Source organism: Anas acuta, chromosome 17 (assembly GCF_963932015.1).
Source record: "Anas acuta chromosome 17, bAnaAcu1.1, whole genome shotgun sequence".
NCBI classification, from domain to species: Eukaryota; Metazoa; Chordata; class Aves; order Anseriformes; family Anatidae; genus Anas; species Anas acuta.
In genome coordinates, this window is record NC_088995.1 from 8,692,882 (window position 1) to 8,709,929 (window position 17,048).

Consider the following 17,048-nt stretch of genomic DNA (forward strand, 5'->3'; position numbering starts at 1 on the left):
TGCTGCATTGTGGGGCAGAAATAGAAGCACTAACTAAAGCACCAGCAAGGTTGTTGCAGTTGCATGCTTTTCTTTGTGAACAAAGCCACACGGATGCTATTTGGAATTAAGTCAGAATGGGGGGCCATGAATACCCCTTCCTCGGAGCTGCACTCCAGTAGCATATTCAGTGGTTATGAAGTACACAAAACAGCTGTTGAATATAGATAACAATGGATGGACTGGTATTATTGTATACTGTAAGTTTGTTTTGTATAGTTCAAGTGATGCAGCAGGTGTTTAAGTGTAGAAGGAATACAACTTACAGGTTGGCGATTATGAATTTAAAGTTGAAACATATTTGACCTCCTAAAAAGAAAAATTAAATCTAGAATTACTATTTCAGCTGTGCCATTTCCAGTTAAGAATATAACATGTCATCTAAATACTTTCCAACATTTTTCAAAATAAATCAGTTAATAAATGCAGCTGCTACATTGTGCTACAGGGTTATCCATGACTTTAGACCTTTATTGAGAATGGCTTAATTACAAATAAAAATATATTTATGTAAAAAATCCCTGCATGTAAAATACCCTTTCCTTTGCTGTGGACATCATAAAGGAAATAAAGTGATTACACATTTTCAGAATGCATACTTTTGATGAACACCATGGAAAACAATGTTTCAGAAAATGCAGATGTTTTGAATACTTGGCCAGTGAGCTGCTTTTTATCCTGAATTTGCATCACGTAGTCTTCTTTTGACTTAGGTTCTGCTTCTTTCTTGTGTTCTCATCTCTCATAACTGTATTCCATTTAGCCATAAGAGTTCCTGTTGCAATGGGTGGAACTCCTGTTTTCTCTGTATTAACTTAAACAGCTTTGGTTCTTTATCTTTCAATTCTGTTAACTATTTGAACCCTGGGTACCAAACATTTATTGTTACACCCCATCTGTACATTTCAGACCACTTAGCGTGCCCTTAAGTCCGTGTTTATGTACAAGCTCAAGATTCACATGTAGAGGCAATTTTTCAAGTCTTTTTAGGAATTTTTAATTAGCTAACCAATCCTGCTCTAAAAAAAAAATAAATCCTGTGGTAGTTCAATGCTACAGAATGAACTACCTAATGGAAAATGCCTAGGTTAAGAAACTAAGTGCTCTTATCAATCTGTAATTTACATACCTGTTAATTAGTAACATAGCTTATACGATCTCTCTAAATCAAACATTATTAATTTGGACTTGCACAGAACGTTTTCCAGAGCAGTAGCCTTCTGGTGACTTATTTTGGAGGAGTCATAAAGCATTATCTACTGTAGGTTTTGTACTCTGGTCATTTTCTGGGTTTTTGCTAATGTATTTGTCTATACTACTCCCAAATCACATCCTGATTTTTATTTATTTTGCATATATAACTGCCAGAATGTATTCCAACTTCACCAGTGCTACGTAAAATCAGATGCGTAAAGTTTCTTGTCATGTAATTCTGTTCAGAACTTTTCAAAGGCTACTACATTTTACATCTGTTATTATTTTTCAGCCTCTGTGCACAGCATGCTTGATTCTGTTTGCTTAATGTTTTCCATGTCTTATAGAAAGTCAGCAACTGATAAAAGATGTCTTTTCTTAGATTTTTTTTTTAATCATGCTGAAAGTAGGTTCCTATTTATTATTTCTACCACTCAGTAACAATGTCCTTTAATTGTTCCGCACAGTTCCTGAACTTGGACAGTTCTTTTCCTAAAACCATGCCAAAGGTGTGGGATCTCTGTCTTAAGTGCAAAACAAAGTTTTGTCAGCTTTATGTGAGTACTAACATTTTTTTCTGCCCATTTTAATTTAGGTAGGACTGGAGATCAAAGACTTGTAAGCAATTGTGATGGACAAATCTGAAGTAGGCTATTTCCTACACTTTTACAGTGCTCCTCAGCAAAGTAAATAAACTCAGGTAATACACGAAAGGATTATGAATGGGCTGCTAACAATTTCACTTCAGAATGTCTGAACAAAACTTGAGCTTAATCCAAATACACCTACAGTATAAGAATAACTACAGTTTCTGTCTTTTTTACTGTTTGTATTCCCCCTTTTCTTAATTGAGTTCAACTTTTAGAAGGTCACTAAATTAATACCAATAGCAAAGTTTGGCTCAAAGTATGATTCAGCATTTCAGCTGCAATCCAGTCTCTCCTGTCAGTTAAAATTTACAAACAAAATACATACCATTAGTATATGAATTAATATTTTCTGTATTTGCTTAAGTTTATATTTAGATTGGGTGCATCAGAAACTGGTGTGCATGGATGTCGCAATGCTTAGAGACTTTTTTTTTGCAAAGAGCCACAAAGACTCTCATGTCCAAAAAAATCTTTAAACTTTTGGGGTAATACAGAGTTCTGGGCAGTCATCTGAAAATATTTAGCCAAAAGAGATGCAGTTTGTAGTGCAAGGGATCAATCCCAATAACTGCAATTCAAAACTTAATCCAGTGGCATCAATACTAAAACTGTAAGGTGAATTTTGTAAATGGGAAATTTTCTAATGTAAATGTTTAATTCCTACAATACTGATGAGCCAAAAGGTGTTTTCATTATTTGAAAATGGTTTAAGTTAGTATTTCTTCCTTTCACAATACCCTGCTGAACCTCAGATCCCTAGATTTAGGATGAAGATCAGCCCTTGTTGCTTTGAAAGAGAGAAACAGGTATTTTCTATTTTTTTTCTGGTTTTGTTTACTTAAACCTATGTGTATATTACCAAGTGTTAAAGTTCATACATTTGGTGCTTCTTTTCTCACGTGTTTAATTTGAAAATAAGCTTAAAGTGAAGAGGCTTAGGGCCTGTATTTTAAAACTGCTGTCAAATGTGCAGTGTTAGAAATGAGAAAAGTGTGTGACACATTGTAAAATCAGGTATTTCATTGGGAATAAAAAGGCAAAGACAGCGTTGCAATATAGTTCTATCAATGTCTATAAAGCCTCCCTTGTTTAAGATCCCACTGCAATTCAGGAGCAAGGTCTCTGCAGGGGTGTCCTGAGACAAGCAGCCAACTGCCATGCAGGCTGCACCAGAAAGGACCAGAAGTATCGGGTGTGGATGTCAGCTGTCTGTGTAGATGAACAGAATATCCTCATCCGTGCCGTAACTTGTCCTGGCTTCCTCAAAGTTACTGATGCTGGTGCAGCATGTTCCTGTAAAAGAGGAATTAAATGTTAGTAAAAACTCAGAAGACACCTGTGAAAGGCTCCCATTCTGGGTCTAGCAGCATCTACAAAGTACTGTACATAGAGTAGATCAATTGTTGCTTGTTACAGCTTTACTTGCTCAAATAGATTTTCTCATCTCCAAGGCAAGGCTCACTGAAGTAATGCTGTAAATAGGTCTCAAAGTGGTCATCTTGCTATACTCTGCACATAGGTACAGTGCAGCATCTCTCACTAGCCCATCTTGAAGCCAAACAAGTTGCTAGAATGTGTATCTCAGTGACTCAAGTAAATCACAGCACAGATTGCAGCAAAAACTTCGTGCATGTAGCACAACCCTTTCTGACAAATTGGTCAGTTATACTTGAAATATGTGCACACTAGTAGGGGAACTCCAGCTACGGCTCTGTGTTATGGACATGTTAAGAAACGAGGTGGCTGAGAATCCACCCAAAAGGAGCAGGCTACTCACGGTCAGCATAGGCAGGGTTGTTGTAGTAAATACTCCCTGAGGCTTTGTTGTAGCCACACAACACAATGAAATGGCCCTGGTAGTCGGGATTCCTGCAGAAGCACTTCTGTCCAATGGGGAGGAAGCAGCAATATTTGACAGGACTTGAGCAAAGATCACACAACAGCAGGACTGCATTCACTAGGACGATGGCTACATGACCTTGGGACAGGTGTTTTTGGATGTCTTGAACAGTTACTGTGCTGTAGGGGGAAAAAATAATGTTTATTTACAAGTTTAGGAAAGAGACTGGCATTCAGTGAAGCTAAACCCTCCAGGCTTTGCTACAAAGCCTGACAAAACCTGTGCTATTCATGGTCTTTTGATCTCATTGCTGCTCCTGAAGTGCAGAGCAATAGCACTGGATTCTGCAATAATGTAGATGTAATCTCAAAATGGATTGGGTGCCTGGGAGAAGAGTATTAAAGAAGTTGGCAACTTACTCAGTAATTTAAGAGACTTTTGTTGTGGGAAAATCACAAGTGAAATGTTCTATCCTGCTCTTAGAAAAGCTTAACTCCGAAGCACCAAGTCTTCACTGACTGAGCAGCTGAAGATCATGTAATCACTAACCAACTTAATGCATGCCCACATTTGCCTCTTTCACACAGGAATATGCATCTCCCAGTTGCAAGTTTGGACTACCTGATTCTTTTGAGGCTGTACTTCTATAGTACCTCTTACAGAAAGCAAGTATTAACCAAACATAGCCTATAATCTCATCTGTTAAAAGCTGTCCTTCACTGAGGCAGATGGTATATACCATATGCATTAGAACTCATCCCTTGGATGTGTTTCAGATGTAGTGCTATGTGTCATAGCTGACTGAACTTGTTCTTTTTAAATCTTTCCCAGCGTTGCTTTTACTCTTCGGTGCCCCAAGCTGAGTACTGCACAGGTACACATGCATTCTGTCCCTGCCTCGATCAAGGACACAATCTTAAGATTTCTACACCAAGATGGACTGACTGTCCCTTCTCTCTTGACACACAGCTCTAATTAAACAGGTAGTGCCATACAGACTGGATATGTTTAACAGAATTGTTAAGTGTTCTTTTTAATGAAAGTTGCATTGCAGCATTCAAATAATGTTGTGGCTGCCCGGTACCCTCTCTTCTTTCCTCATTCCTAACTACTTACCGCACTTCAACAGAGATCTAAACCAGCTTCTCTATAAAAGGGGGTGCAACTCAAGCTGAACATGCATTAGTTATTTCCCATGAATAACAAACATCACTGTCAGTTATAGGTTGTTTAAACAATCCACAGTTTTTCCTCTTTTCCTGGGTTTACAATTCTTTCATGAGGTTCTTTATTTTATCCTCCTATCAGCAAAGGCTCACATGCCAGCTTTATCTTTGTGCTTCTGTCTAGGAACAGAGACCTATAATATTTGCATAGCTCTAGGAACAATGGGCTGTGTGTCCACATAGCATTCTCCTTAATTCAAATGACAATGGTTCTTAACAATGGCCAATTAAAGCTCTGTAGGCATTCCCTATTTGGATAATCTTAATGGAAAATCAAATTCAAAATATAATAGCTAACTTCTGTCAACATTTGCTAATCACTCTGTCATGACTATTGTTCCTCAAATTTCATTATTAACTCTTTGTGTCCACTCTTCTGAGATATAAAGTAAAAAGACTAATTCACCAAAAAGGCTGTGGGTCTGATTTCAGCCTGGCTTTCATAAGTTTAGCTCAGTGACTCCAAAAAAAGCATGAAGCCCCCAATCTCCAAAGAGCAAAGCAAAAACAATAAGCTTACCACTTCTCCACCAGCACCTTGCAGGCTTTGGCTTGTGCAAAGAGCTGATTCACTCGATTTTCTTCTGTGTCAAAGTGCTTCCTATAAAATGACTGGAGATAACAGAATTTATGAACTGGAATGATGATCACCTTAGGTAATCCACCATTTACAATGTCTGCTAGCAAGGGCCTGTGTAAGCTGGAGATCTGGCTATGGGATAAGAACTCTCTCCCTTAGTTCACTGGTAATAAGAATTCCTGCTTTAAATTATCAGTTTAATTTCATTCCTGGTCAGTTACTGTTGCAATTTCCAAGCAGTGGCTATTCATCTGCCAACATGAAAGAAGTCTGTCTGGTTTCTACTGGGCAGGACGCTGCATCAGAAAAGCTGTTGCTTGTGTGTGTGTTCATTGGTCCCCTTGGTAGCAACCTTGAAGAAGCTCTCCACGGCCGTGGAAGCTGAACTGGCCTCTAGAGGTGGTTCCTCCAGGCCAGGGCTGAGGCATGGTGGCAGGGAAAGTGTGGAAGCACAACCACTGCCCGAGCTGTGCCTGTTCTGGAGACAGCTAGAGGGCTTCAGTCTCCAAGGGTGTTGAATAGTCTGGAACCTTTTGAGAACACTACGCAAAAACTTTTAAAAAAAAAAATCATATAATGGGATCAAAGATACAAAATACATGGGATTCTATCTAGCCGTGCCTTTGGAACTGATTTATACCAATTTGGGCAACAGACAAACCTTGTTTACAGGAGCTATAGTTAACCATCAGTAACGCAGCAGAGCCTTTCTAGCATGACGCGCAGCACTCCCTTTAAAAACTGCCTGCTGTTTCCCAGTAGATAAGAATACTAACCTGATTTTTGTAGCCCTTGTCCACTCCAAGTGTCTGGGTGCAAAATTTATGCTTAACACCGAAATGCCGCATTAGGTAGGCCAGGTCAATAGTCCAGATACTCTTTGTTAACTGGAGCTCTTGGATGGCTTTCTGAAATTCATCATTGTCCAAGTGATTCAGGTACCTATGGGGTTAGTAAAGGCAGGGGAAGGGAAGCACAGATCTTAGGAGAACCAAAGTGTGTGCTGTAGCCCGAGCTTCCACATCACAGGAAGGAAAAACTGAAACAATGGGCTTGGCTAAGAAATAACCAAAAAACATCCCACAAATGAGCCACAAATTTAAGGGAAGGGAAAGGGAATAGGGAATATTTAACTGGATTTATTGCTGACTTTTTTTTAGAAAAGTACCAGTATCTCAACTGCTTTATAGCACTAGACGTATAAGGGATGCTGTACAATAGGCAAGCTATACTCAGCAAGTACAGAACTGTCCTGAAGGGCTTACAATCTATACATACAATCTTAATAGAGCAAACACAGAGAGGAGTGTTAAAGACTAATAAAAACTTGCTTCACACAATAGATGGATTTCAAAAGGAGGAACTGCAAAGGAAGTTGGTAAATACTCAAAGGAAGTTCATCTTAGGTACTGATGACAGAAAAGGCAATAAAGGGGAGATGGTCTTGAGAAAGTTTAGGATGTTGCAAAGGGATGGAGAGGGGCAGTAACGAAGAGTTCTGGAAGTCAAAACAAATGGAATCAAATGCAAAAAAAAAAAAATACTGGAATTGAGGAAGCAGGGTAAACAAGGTCAGATCAACAGGGTGAGAAGATTAATCTTAGATGCTGAGTTTTAGGCTGACAGGTGTGGCAAAGGGAATGAAGAGGCAGAGGTTACAGTAGTCAAGATGGGAAATTACCAGCACACGGACTAACGTCTTGGTAGAAGGGATGGAGAGAAATGAAAATCTTCTGCTTCATATCTACTAAGTGGACATCTAAATAGGTATTTCTCCTGCACCTAAGCTCATGTTCCTCTGTGGAAGGAAAGAGGAGTTCAGCAGAACAGCTACTGGTTTGAAAAAGAAAAAAAAAAAAAAAAAGAGGGCAATACAGTGCATTGTTTTGAAGTTGAAACTACTCCTGGAACAAAACTGTTCATCCCCCAGATTTGGGGCTCAGCAAGACCGAGGCAGTATATACTCACAAACCGGGATAAACCTACCTATTGCTTGAAAGTACAGAAAGGAATTACATGATCTGCTGTGGTAAATACCAAACCTGAATTATAACAACAGGAAAGAAGGATAACTTTTTATCAGCTTAAGCATGCCAACCTGCAAAGTTCTTAGACTCAGTGCTGAATGGATTATTTTCAGTCAATCAAAACAATTACTGAAAAGGTCGTAAGTCTGTCGTAGTTTCTATTTTCCCTTGCTTCTCCTGGAGGGCGGTGCTAAGCCCTGGCAGCAGTATTTCTCCAAGGGCACCCAAGAATATGTGCTCCTGTAAGACTCAGTCAAACTCACAGCTGCTTCTGCATGCCCCTTCTCCCTGGATATTCTTTCCTGGATCCCCCTCTCCCACGGATGGGATTTCCCACCCCTTCCAACAAAACCAGTGACTTACTGGAGCACCATCCTGGAGCAGGCCAGCCCACAGTCCCAGTGGTACAGCTGCTGGATGATGGGCACTTTCAGCTGGACACATTCAACTGCGGTGAAAACACCCCGTTGTGAGCAAAACATAAAATACATCAATCCATACAGAAATGCTTCTGTACCTCAGCATTCTGTAGTGAGAGTAACTTGGAAATGGGTGGCGGTGGTTTTTGGTTTTGTTTTACTTTATCTGATTGGCAGGTTCTTTTTCTTTTAGTAATTTGCCATTTCTATATAATTAGGCTATTTCTGTATAATTAAGCATTTGGTATAAGCTCATACTCCTTTACTGTTACACACCCAGATCACCCTGCTGTATGGTCCACCCTTCTTGTGGAAGTTTTACTTTATTTTTGGTGGACCAAAAATAAAGTGAAACTTTAGCCTCAGCCCCTAACTGGGGAGCAGTAACCCCTCCTAAATAATACTAGGTAAGCCACAGATACGCATCCTTCCTCATGCGTCTGAATGTATTTCTACACCTCAAAAATCTTAAACCAAAAGGGAAGAAATCAGACACACCCAAGATTTCTAGGCTCTGATTTCTTATGAGCTTTTCTAGAGATGTATTTTTCCTCAAGGACTGTAATTGTCAGGAGTAATTTTAGGTTAACGAAACTCAAATGATACCAGCTGGCCTCCTCTGTTACCTCCCTCGATAACAACAAAGAAGAGGGACAGGGAACAACGCTGTCAGAAAGTCCTGGGACACCCCCAGTACTGACAGCCCTTGTGTTTCCTTCAGAGGTGGCTCTGTGGTGGTTTCAGTTTCAGAAACACCCTTACGACCTGGAGGGCTCTCAGCGTTATTGCTACTTCAGAGTTAAGCAGAGTGAGTTAATCATAAAAGCTTTCTTCACATAACCCAACCTTTGATCTGGAAAAGCTCCTCGCAACCCTCTGTTACTACAGGGTCAGGGCAGCTGCGTTTCAGGACGGGGACAGGACGCGTTCGGTGCGGGCTGGCAGCTGTAACGCAGCTTTATTGACAAACGCTGCGGGTGACGCCGGCTGTGGGCTCACCCCGCTCCCTGGCGCAGTCCCGGCCGGCTGCAGGGACCCGCCGCTCCCCGCGGCTGTGGCGCTGCTGGAGCCGGCACAGCCCCGGGCTCCCCGAGCCCCCTCCCCCGCGGGGCTTCCCCCTGAGGGCAGAAACAACCCCCGGGGACCGGGACCCGCGCCCATCCTCTCCTTTCCCTCAGCGCCCCGCTGTTAGCGCTGCCCCGGGCCCGTGACGAGCCCCAAGAGCGATTCCGTGCCGGGGAGGCGGCGGCAGCCCCCGGCTCCCCCCTCAGCGCCCCCCGAGCCCCCTCAGCCGCCTCCCGGGGCCGGCACTGACCTGGCTGAGGCGGCGGCGGCTCCCCCCCGGCCCCCTGCGGGCTCCTCATGGCGGCGCCGGGCCCTGCCGGCCGCTCACCGCCCGGCCATGCCCCGCCGCCCGCCCGGCTCCTCCCGCCCGCCGCGCCTCAGGGGAGGGGAGGGGAGGGGAGGGGGGGGGCGGAGGGCACGGAACCGTCCTGCCGGGGCGCGGCGGGCCCCGGGCGGCTTTGGCGGCGGGGCAGGGCCCGAGCCGGGAGCTTTCCGCTTCCGGGCTGCGCTGCACGGCGGGAAGGCGGCGGAGCCATTACGGTGCGCGCGGGACGGGGACGGCGCTGAGGGGCCTCGGGGCCTTGGGGGCGAGGTTTTGGGGCCTTGGGGCTGAGGGGGGCGGCCGGGGCTGGAGCTGTTCTCCGACCGGGTGCCCGCTGCTCACGGGTGGGTTCCCTGCGCCACAAGTGTGGGGAGGGCGGGGGGGTGGTGCTGGCTTCCAGCCCCTTCCTCCCACGGGCATCTCTCTGGAGCAGGGTTATCGATACACGCGTGTGGGGCAAGAGAGAAAATCGCCTCCCGTAGGGAAGGCCTGTTGCACAAAGCACTTTGTGCGTTATTTCCGTTATTTTAACTTTTTTTCCCTCCCTTGTCGCAGGTGTAGAGCCCCAGCACCGCCAGCATGTCGATCGGAGTGCCCATCAAGGTGCTGCACGAGGCTGAAGGCCACATCGTGACCTGCGAGACCAACACGGGGGAGGTGTACCGAGGGAAGCTGATTGAAGCCGAGGACAACATGAATTGTCAGGTACGTGCTGCAGGACAGAAGGCAGGCGGGCTGAGCTGGGCTTGGAAGCGATTATCTGTAGCAGATTGACAGCTTGATTTAGAGACCCTTGGTTTTACTCTTAGGATAAGTAAAACTTTGCTACTGATGCCCCTAACATAGAGATTTGAGATTACTGACCGTGCCAACATGCAGGTTATTCTTTCTGGGTTTAAGAGTGCTATTGGGAATTCCTGTCAATGGTATTAGAGTTACTAAAGTCTTGTTCTGTGAACAATTTTTCTGCAGAAGTTCTTTATTTAGTGCGTTATTGGAGCTGTTTTTAATGCACGTGCCTTAAGGCACCCCATTAATTTCAATTGGCTTTTTGCAAATCATGGTTGAAATCAAAATGCTTCTGTAATAGTTACGGCTAGCAAAGGTTTATTAAAAATAATTTAATATAAGAAAATAAGTTTTATTAGCTTTGTTTTGTACTCAAACTGTGGAGAAGGTAAAAATTCTGGTTCCGCTTGAATAGCGGCATGTGTAAGAGTATATTTAACTGGTGCTGGATGCCTTGTAGTGCCACTCCAGTTGAGAAGGCAGTGTGCTTGGAAAGTCTTTGACTTTGGTACTTGAATCCTGGCTGTATATTCTGCAGGCAAGAATAGTGGGAGCCCAAAACTGTGCTAAAGGCCTCTGTGAACACTGATCTGTATTTTCCAGATGTCCAACATAACAGTGACGTACAGAGATGGGCGAGTGGCACAGCTTGAGCAGGTGTACATCAGAGGCAGCAAGATACGGTTTCTAATTTTACCGGATATGTTGAAGAATGCTCCTATGCTGAAGAGCATGAAGAATAAAAACCAGGGTTCTGGAGCTGGGCGAGGAAAAGCAGCTATTCTCAAAGCTCAGGGTGGGTACAATCTGTTAATGATTTTGTGTCTGTCCTCCCCATCCTCTCTCCATTTTGCTGTAGAGGAACTGGGCAACTTTCATCTCTGTCACTGAGGAAGCATAAGCTGTAGGAAGCTGAATGACTATTTCTGGCATAGTTTTTGTTTTATCTTGTGGTGAGAGTTAAGACTCAAACTGTCCCATGCACAATATTGATGTTGCAATAGTCCAGGTATGTTAAGTAGTCTGTTAGAGACTTGATGTAAAATTTCAGCTTTGGTTTTCCAGTGAAGGCAGCCGCCAGCTGTTTGGACTACTCGAGAAAGGATTCAGGTGTTCTTGTTAAACTTTTTAGGGGAAAAAATAATCAAGTAGAAAGATGATACTTGAATTTTTGGGAAACCGTAATTATTAGCATTTCATCCTCATTAGTACCTTTCTAATGTGCACAGTCTAGTTACAACAAGACTTGCTAATAGTCATGAGCTCTAAAGTCCTTGGTTAACTCTAGCAAATGCAGGAGGATGTGTGTGGGAGTAGCGTCTGCTGAAACATAGCGAGTTCTGTTGCAAATCATAGGAAGAGTATGGTCTTAAATCTCATTGGCTACAAACTTTGTGCGTCAGATTAGAAGGACACAAAGTGTGTTAATCTTTTATTGCTCTTCATGCACATTGCATCTGTTATAAATAGCAAGACTGTAACTGTTGGTTATGCTTCCTTAGGCAAGAAACTTTTGCTTACTGTGTCACAGTCTGAACTTAACCTGAATAGGATGGTTTAGTTTCCACGCTTCTAAGCAAGAGACTTCGAGAGTTATTTATTTTTGGTTTTGTCAGTTTTTGTGTCAGTTTTTTTTTTAACTGTGCAGTTATATCAAATTCATGTAATCCCTGGTGTTTTCTTTCTTCAGTGGCTGCAAGAGGAAGAGGTCGTGGTATGGGCCGTGGCAACATCTTCCAGAAACGAAGATAATTTTGGCCTTGTCCAATGTGCTTTTTTTATTAGGGGGTATTAACTGTACTACATGTGTTTTGCTATCGGTTTTGTTTAATAAATATTTCTGAGAAGAACTTGTCTGCTCTTATATGGCAGGACTCCTCTTCGGCACATTAGAGTTCTGGTTTGTTTCTGTAGGTGGCAAATACATTTTAGGTTGATTTTGACCTTAAAATTGCATTGTTTGGGAAACAGCAGACTTGGTATCTAGATTTGACTTCTTTGTACTTTTGTGTAATGCGTTGAGTTTTAAAGATCATCTTGCTTCTTTTTTCTTGTTTAATCCTGTTGTTATTCACTCTAAAGAATTAGAAGCTATTCTTGATGAAGAATTTTTAAATGTTTTGAAGCTGTGTTAGTGTCTGCGTTTATGGAACGTACAGCCAAATGGAGGCAGCTTCCTGAGAAGCAAAGCAGTGTTCTTTTACTTCACATGGATCTACAAGAGATACAGGTCTGTCTTCAGAGCTGTACGTTGAGCTTATATTCTTGTATTTTGTATTTTTCTCTTGGGACATGGGAAAACTTTTCACTACAAACACCCAAATTTAATATTTGGTAGACAGGCTTTTCTAGCCTGTGTCTCGAGCCTACTTGCCTGAGGTGAAAGATTTGATTCTAACCCTGCTATAATAGTTCACTTGTTCTTCCTCTTGCCTGGGAAGATAAAATGGAATATTAAGAAACAAACAAACAAAAAAACACACCTCATTGTCAAGGATTAATTTGAAGTGTTTTGTGCATCTGGAAGGTGTATGGGGAAAGTCATAAGGATGGTTATCTGTTAAAAAGGCTCTTTAAAAAGGCTAATCTTTTGAGCAAAGCTTAGGCCTAAATTTTGCTTTTGTTTTTAAAAATCTACACTTGGTCACATTGATCACCAGCTCAATTGTAGGAAGCCAAATTTAGTTGTAGCTTTATTCTGCTAAAAGTATGGCGTGGCTGTTCTTACCAACATTAGGAGCTGAGATATTTAAGTTAAACGCGCCTGTACCTAACTGCATACTTGCATACAATCAATTATCAGTCTATACATGTATAAGAAGCTATCTAGTCTTGCTTCTCTCCTCTAATGTGTAAAGACTCTCCCTTGTGTGCAGACATGAAAGTTGAACTAATGTGTTCGGTTGTTGAATTGTCTGTAAATAAAGCAGTGTTTGACTGCAGATCACTAGAAAAACCCTGCTTATGTTTTGTTTTGTTTTCTGGTTAGTAACGATCCTAAATATTTACATTAGAAACATCTGTGAAGAGTCTGTGATGTATTTGAGATGAATTTATAAAAAACTTTGCCTTCTTATGCCTAGATTGAGGAACCTGACTGAAAGACAAGACAGTTTTCACAAAAATGCTTCCAAACATGGCATGTGAGCCATGCTCATATAGCAGTAATGTTTTCCCAAAGACAGTATTTCAAAGAATCACAGAATTTCCATCTTAAAGTGAGTACCTAAAGGAATTTTGTAGTGATGTTGAACACTTCCTTGTGGGGAATCTGTTGTTCCTTGTATCCGCAATCACTTGAAATAGAACCCTGACTGACATCAGCTGATCATGCACTTCCCCTCAGACTACACCTGTGTAAAATCCTGGCAAGCAAAACTGTGGTGGTCTACCTGCAGAGTGCAACATTTTGAATAACTAGTAGAAACAGTTGTTTGTGGAGCTCTAATACTCAGCTTGTTTCCAGCTCTTACTGTGGGAGAGGGCGTTGTTACTTTCACAGAATTTCCTCCCCATGCCTACATAAGTTACTGAATTTCACAAGATTGTTTTGAGAAAAAACATCTTAAAATCAGTGTGAAGCAGAAGCCCATTTTGAGTCTGTAGCAGATGCCCACTTGAGACTCTCCTTTTTTAACACACAAAGGAGAAAAGAATTCCATCCTGTTGCTGTGCCCTGAGCTTCATAGTAGAAATTGAACTGTCTGCTTATATTAGTTGTGCTAAAGCCTGGGATCTCTGGAAATGGCTGGTAAGACTACGTGTGTTCTGTTGGCGGCTGCTGGCTTTGCTTGTTGCTAGGTCGTGGTATGTGAGATGTCAGCTTCACTAACAGCATTATATCTATATTATATTTAGATGTTTTCTGCTTGTAGTCTGCTAATTGTTTTTTATGCATTTTAATACACCAGGTTTCTGTTGCCAACCTAGTCTGAGTTTTTGTACACTGGAGTTACGCTACTGACAACAGGTAGGATAGGGATGGCACCATACATTGCTTTCTGTATAACCTGAGACAAGCATTTGCAGCAAGATTTTATAGGATGCTGCTTCAGCAGCTAGAACAGCTGCTTCTTCCCAAAGTAAACACCTGATAAAAATCTGAGATTGATTAGGGCCACAGTAAATTGCCATGAATATAACCTACTATAGGGTAGGGTGTGGTGTTGAAGAATGTCAAGCTGTTCTGCTTTAAAATGGGTGTTGTCCTGGCAGTGGCTAATGTAGGGTGACTGCCAAAGGAGCTTACTGTTACCTTGTTCAGGAGCAGGAGACACAAGAAGTGTGCTCACAGTTTGAACAAAGAGAAATGGCTTTGCTGGAACACTTTTGGATCTGGCTTCTAGTGGGTCTCCCTGCAATCTCTAGGGGAAACTAATAGTGAGGCTGAGTGCATTTTTTTATTTTCTTACAGCGACTATCAAGTACTTCCCAGCCTTCAAAGCTTTATTTTCTTTTTCTTAAAAGCCTCCAAAAATTATTAATAAATGGAAAAGGAAGCAAGCCACAGATGGGGAACTTGACTAAAAGTATTTTTTTTGGAAAAGATTCAACGTTTTGGCAAGACTGCAAATCTGTCCCACTGGCTTTGTCTCACACTATTTCCCTCTGGCTCTTAAATAGCATGTAGCCGTTTTCTGAAGGACACAACTTCTTTTGCAGGGGGCAGGGAGAAATGGCACTATTTTTGACCACAGAGAACCACAGGAGTGGCCAAGGTTTTGAAACACCCAGGGGAACCCTAAAGAACATAACTGTTAAATTTAATTTACTTAAATTAGAGCTGCCTCACAGTAACATATTTGTTGTGGATTATTTCAACTAATGATGATTGCCTTACATTTTCTATTATTTTTAGAAGTTCCTGTTCCTCCTTCCTGTGCAATGCCAAGCTTCTGTTCTCTCCATTGAGATCCCTTCTCTTCCCTGAAACAGTTGGTGTGGCATTCAACAGCAGCGAGGGCAGAGGGGCAACCAAGAATTTCAGAGAGAAACAGGAACCCTCTGCAGTAGGTTTGATTGTTGCAGTACATGGTTTGTTCTATTTGCTTTAAGAAGTTTATACCCCACTTGATGTTTATCACCCTTTATTTTTGTAGATGTCCACTGAACACTGCAATGAAACATTTTTTTCCAACTAGCGTTGCCTTAGCTTTTAAGATTTGCTTAAAACATATAACAGCTCTGATCCACATCAGCTTTGAAGAAGATACCGGATTTTGCAAGAGCAAAAAGCTTTGCACTGTGAATTCAGCTGAGGCTAAGTCTACGATGAAATGTTCACCCTCTTCAGAAAGAAAGATACTGGGAATTAGTGTTGAAAAGTTTGAAGTTTTGTAATTGTAGGAACGAAAGCCAAGGTCACTTAACAACATCTTATTAGTTGCTTAAAATTTGACTAGAACAACCGATACGTTAGTTTGTTACAGGTTGTTCTGAAGATCCTATGTGCATTATCCTTACAGCGTGATAAATTGAATTTCATTCTAACAAATATTTTTTCCTCCGCTAGATGGCTCTATAGGTAAGTGAATGAAATCCATCAAACCAGAACCCTCTGGAAGGGAAAAATGCCAGAAATGTGACTTCTGGTATAAAATCCATTAGGATAATGCTATTACAAACTCCAGCATTAAAATACACGGTCTATTTTCCTTCTTCTTCAGCATTCCCAGAGTGCTGGTTTCATAGGCAACCAGGTTATTCCACCTCAGTGCTGTGTGTGTCCCACACTTGGCTAATTGGGCATGTGCAATTACAGGTAGGCATTACAGATTCCTCTAGTTCAGCAATGTATGTGATCTATTTCTCTGAGACAGGATGCTGTGGATAGATGAGGCATCTATCCTTATTTGACACTTTTTTTTTTTTTTTTTTTTTTTTGTCCCAGATAGCATTTCTTTTCACTCTTTGTCATTGCTTTGTGTATGTGCTTATAAACCTCTTCCCATTCAGTGGCTTCGGAGCTCACTGTAGTTCCCTGTTTTCAACAGAAAGAGACTGTTATTGACCTGAAGCTTTGACGTGAATTTATATGTTTGATATAATCAGTGTAGATGCCTTTGAACTAATGTGGTACAGAGAAGCTACACTGCAGCCATGCAAAATGATGTATGGAGAAGTGCAGGTAGAAATTCACCTAGTCTTCCTGAATGAAAAAAATAGGTTGTGCTCTGGTACAAAAACAGAGAGGAGATGCTAATAATAACAGAAGAGTTAAATGGTTGGAGAAGGTATCACTTCAAAAAATTGCTTTGCACAGAACTATGGCACTTTTCCTCACCGAGCTGGTGCTTTCATCATGTACAGTTCCACTCAGCAAGGGGGTCTAACTTACATCCTAAACCCATACTTTTCTTCAGTTCATTTTCCGAGGGTACTCTGTGAAATACCAGTCTGAAAGTTATCGTGTTATGAAGGAGAAGCTAGGAATGGATGTAGTGTAGATGAGGTATGTGACAAGCTATGGTATCTCTTCTCTGAGACTAACTACAGGCCACATTGCAAAAGTTTCACTCTCTGGGGTATTAAAACTTGGTTTATACCAGCTCTCAAAATTGTGGGAGATGCAGTAGTCTCTTAATCTCTTCTGTCTGTCAGTGAAAGTCAGAAGTTAAGGGATGTAGCCGCCAATCTCCAATGTCTTCCAGAAAATCTCTTGTAGAAGGGCAGAGTGGAGTAGAAGATACGAATTTCTGCTGCTGGTAATCAGGGCCACTGTACGATCTCTATCTCATAGCTACTTAAAGCTTCACAACAAGGTTTCATTTAAACGTGGGAGTCCTATCTCCTGCCATTGTGATGTGAAAAGGATGGAAGGTTCACATCCCAGTGGAGTAATGATCTGGTTATGTAGCAGAAGGTGGACTTCTGAGGTCTACAGGTGTCTGTGATTTG

General features: G+C 41.8%; 2 protein-coding genes across 3 annotated transcripts; one reads left to right on the plus strand and one right to left on the minus strand.

Moving 5' to 3' along the window:
• Positions 1-482: 482 nt before the first annotated feature.
• GUCD1 (guanylyl cyclase domain containing 1) lies at positions 483-9,488 on the minus strand. Its single transcript, XM_068701379.1, has 6 exons — positions 9,291-9,488; positions 7,920-8,004; positions 6,306-6,471; positions 5,470-5,561; positions 3,661-3,902; positions 483-3,176 (listed from the first exon to the last, which is right to left on the minus strand). Exons 1-6 carry the CDS (start codon positions 9,337-9,339, stop codon positions 3,085-3,087), a joined length of 726 nt encoding a protein of 241 aa, XP_068557480.1. The 5' UTR covers positions 9,340-9,488; the 3' UTR covers positions 483-3,084.
• Positions 9,449-13,107, plus strand: SNRPD3 (small nuclear ribonucleoprotein D3 polypeptide). 2 transcript variants are annotated; one of them, XM_068701380.1, is made up of 4 exons: positions 9,449-9,580; positions 9,918-10,067; positions 10,755-10,947; positions 11,842-13,107. In XM_068701380.1, the coding sequence occupies exons 2-4, from the start codon at positions 9,942-9,944 to the stop codon at positions 11,901-11,903; spliced, it is 381 nt and encodes a 126-aa protein (XP_068557481.1). In that variant the 5' UTR covers positions 9,449-9,580; positions 9,918-9,941; the 3' UTR covers positions 11,904-13,107. The 2 variants fall into 2 exon arrangements, with proteins under 2 accessions (XP_068557481.1, XP_068557482.1); XM_068701381.1 differs by having other exon boundaries at positions 9,568-9,706.
• Positions 13,108-17,048: the final 3,941 nt, after the last annotated feature.

Excerpts from the sequence above, each read along its gene's own strand:
- GUCD1 (XM_068701379.1), bottom strand. The coding sequence starts at position 9,339 with ATGAGGAGCCCGCAGGGGGCCGGGGGGGAGCCGCCGCCGCCTCAGCCA. Across the intron at positions 8,005-9,290 it reads GCCGCCGCCGCCTCAGCCAG|TTGAATGTGTCCAGCTGAAA; the intron begins GTCAGTGCCGGC and ends TTTTCACCGCAG. Across the intron at positions 6,472-7,919 it reads TGCTCCAGGATGGTGCTCCA|GTACCTGAATCACTTGGACA; the intron begins GTAAGTCACTGG and ends CTAACCCCATAG.
- SNRPD3 (XM_068701380.1), top strand. The coding sequence starts at position 9,942 with ATGTCGATCGGAGTGCCCATCAAGGTGCTGCACGAGGCTGAAGGCCAC. Across the intron at positions 10,068-10,754 it reads AGGACAACATGAATTGTCAG|ATGTCCAACATAACAGTGAC; the intron begins GTACGTGCTGCA and ends TGTATTTTCCAG. Across the intron at positions 10,948-11,841 it reads AGCTATTCTCAAAGCTCAGG|TGGCTGCAAGAGGAAGAGGT; the intron begins GTGGGTACAATC and ends TTCTTTCTTCAG.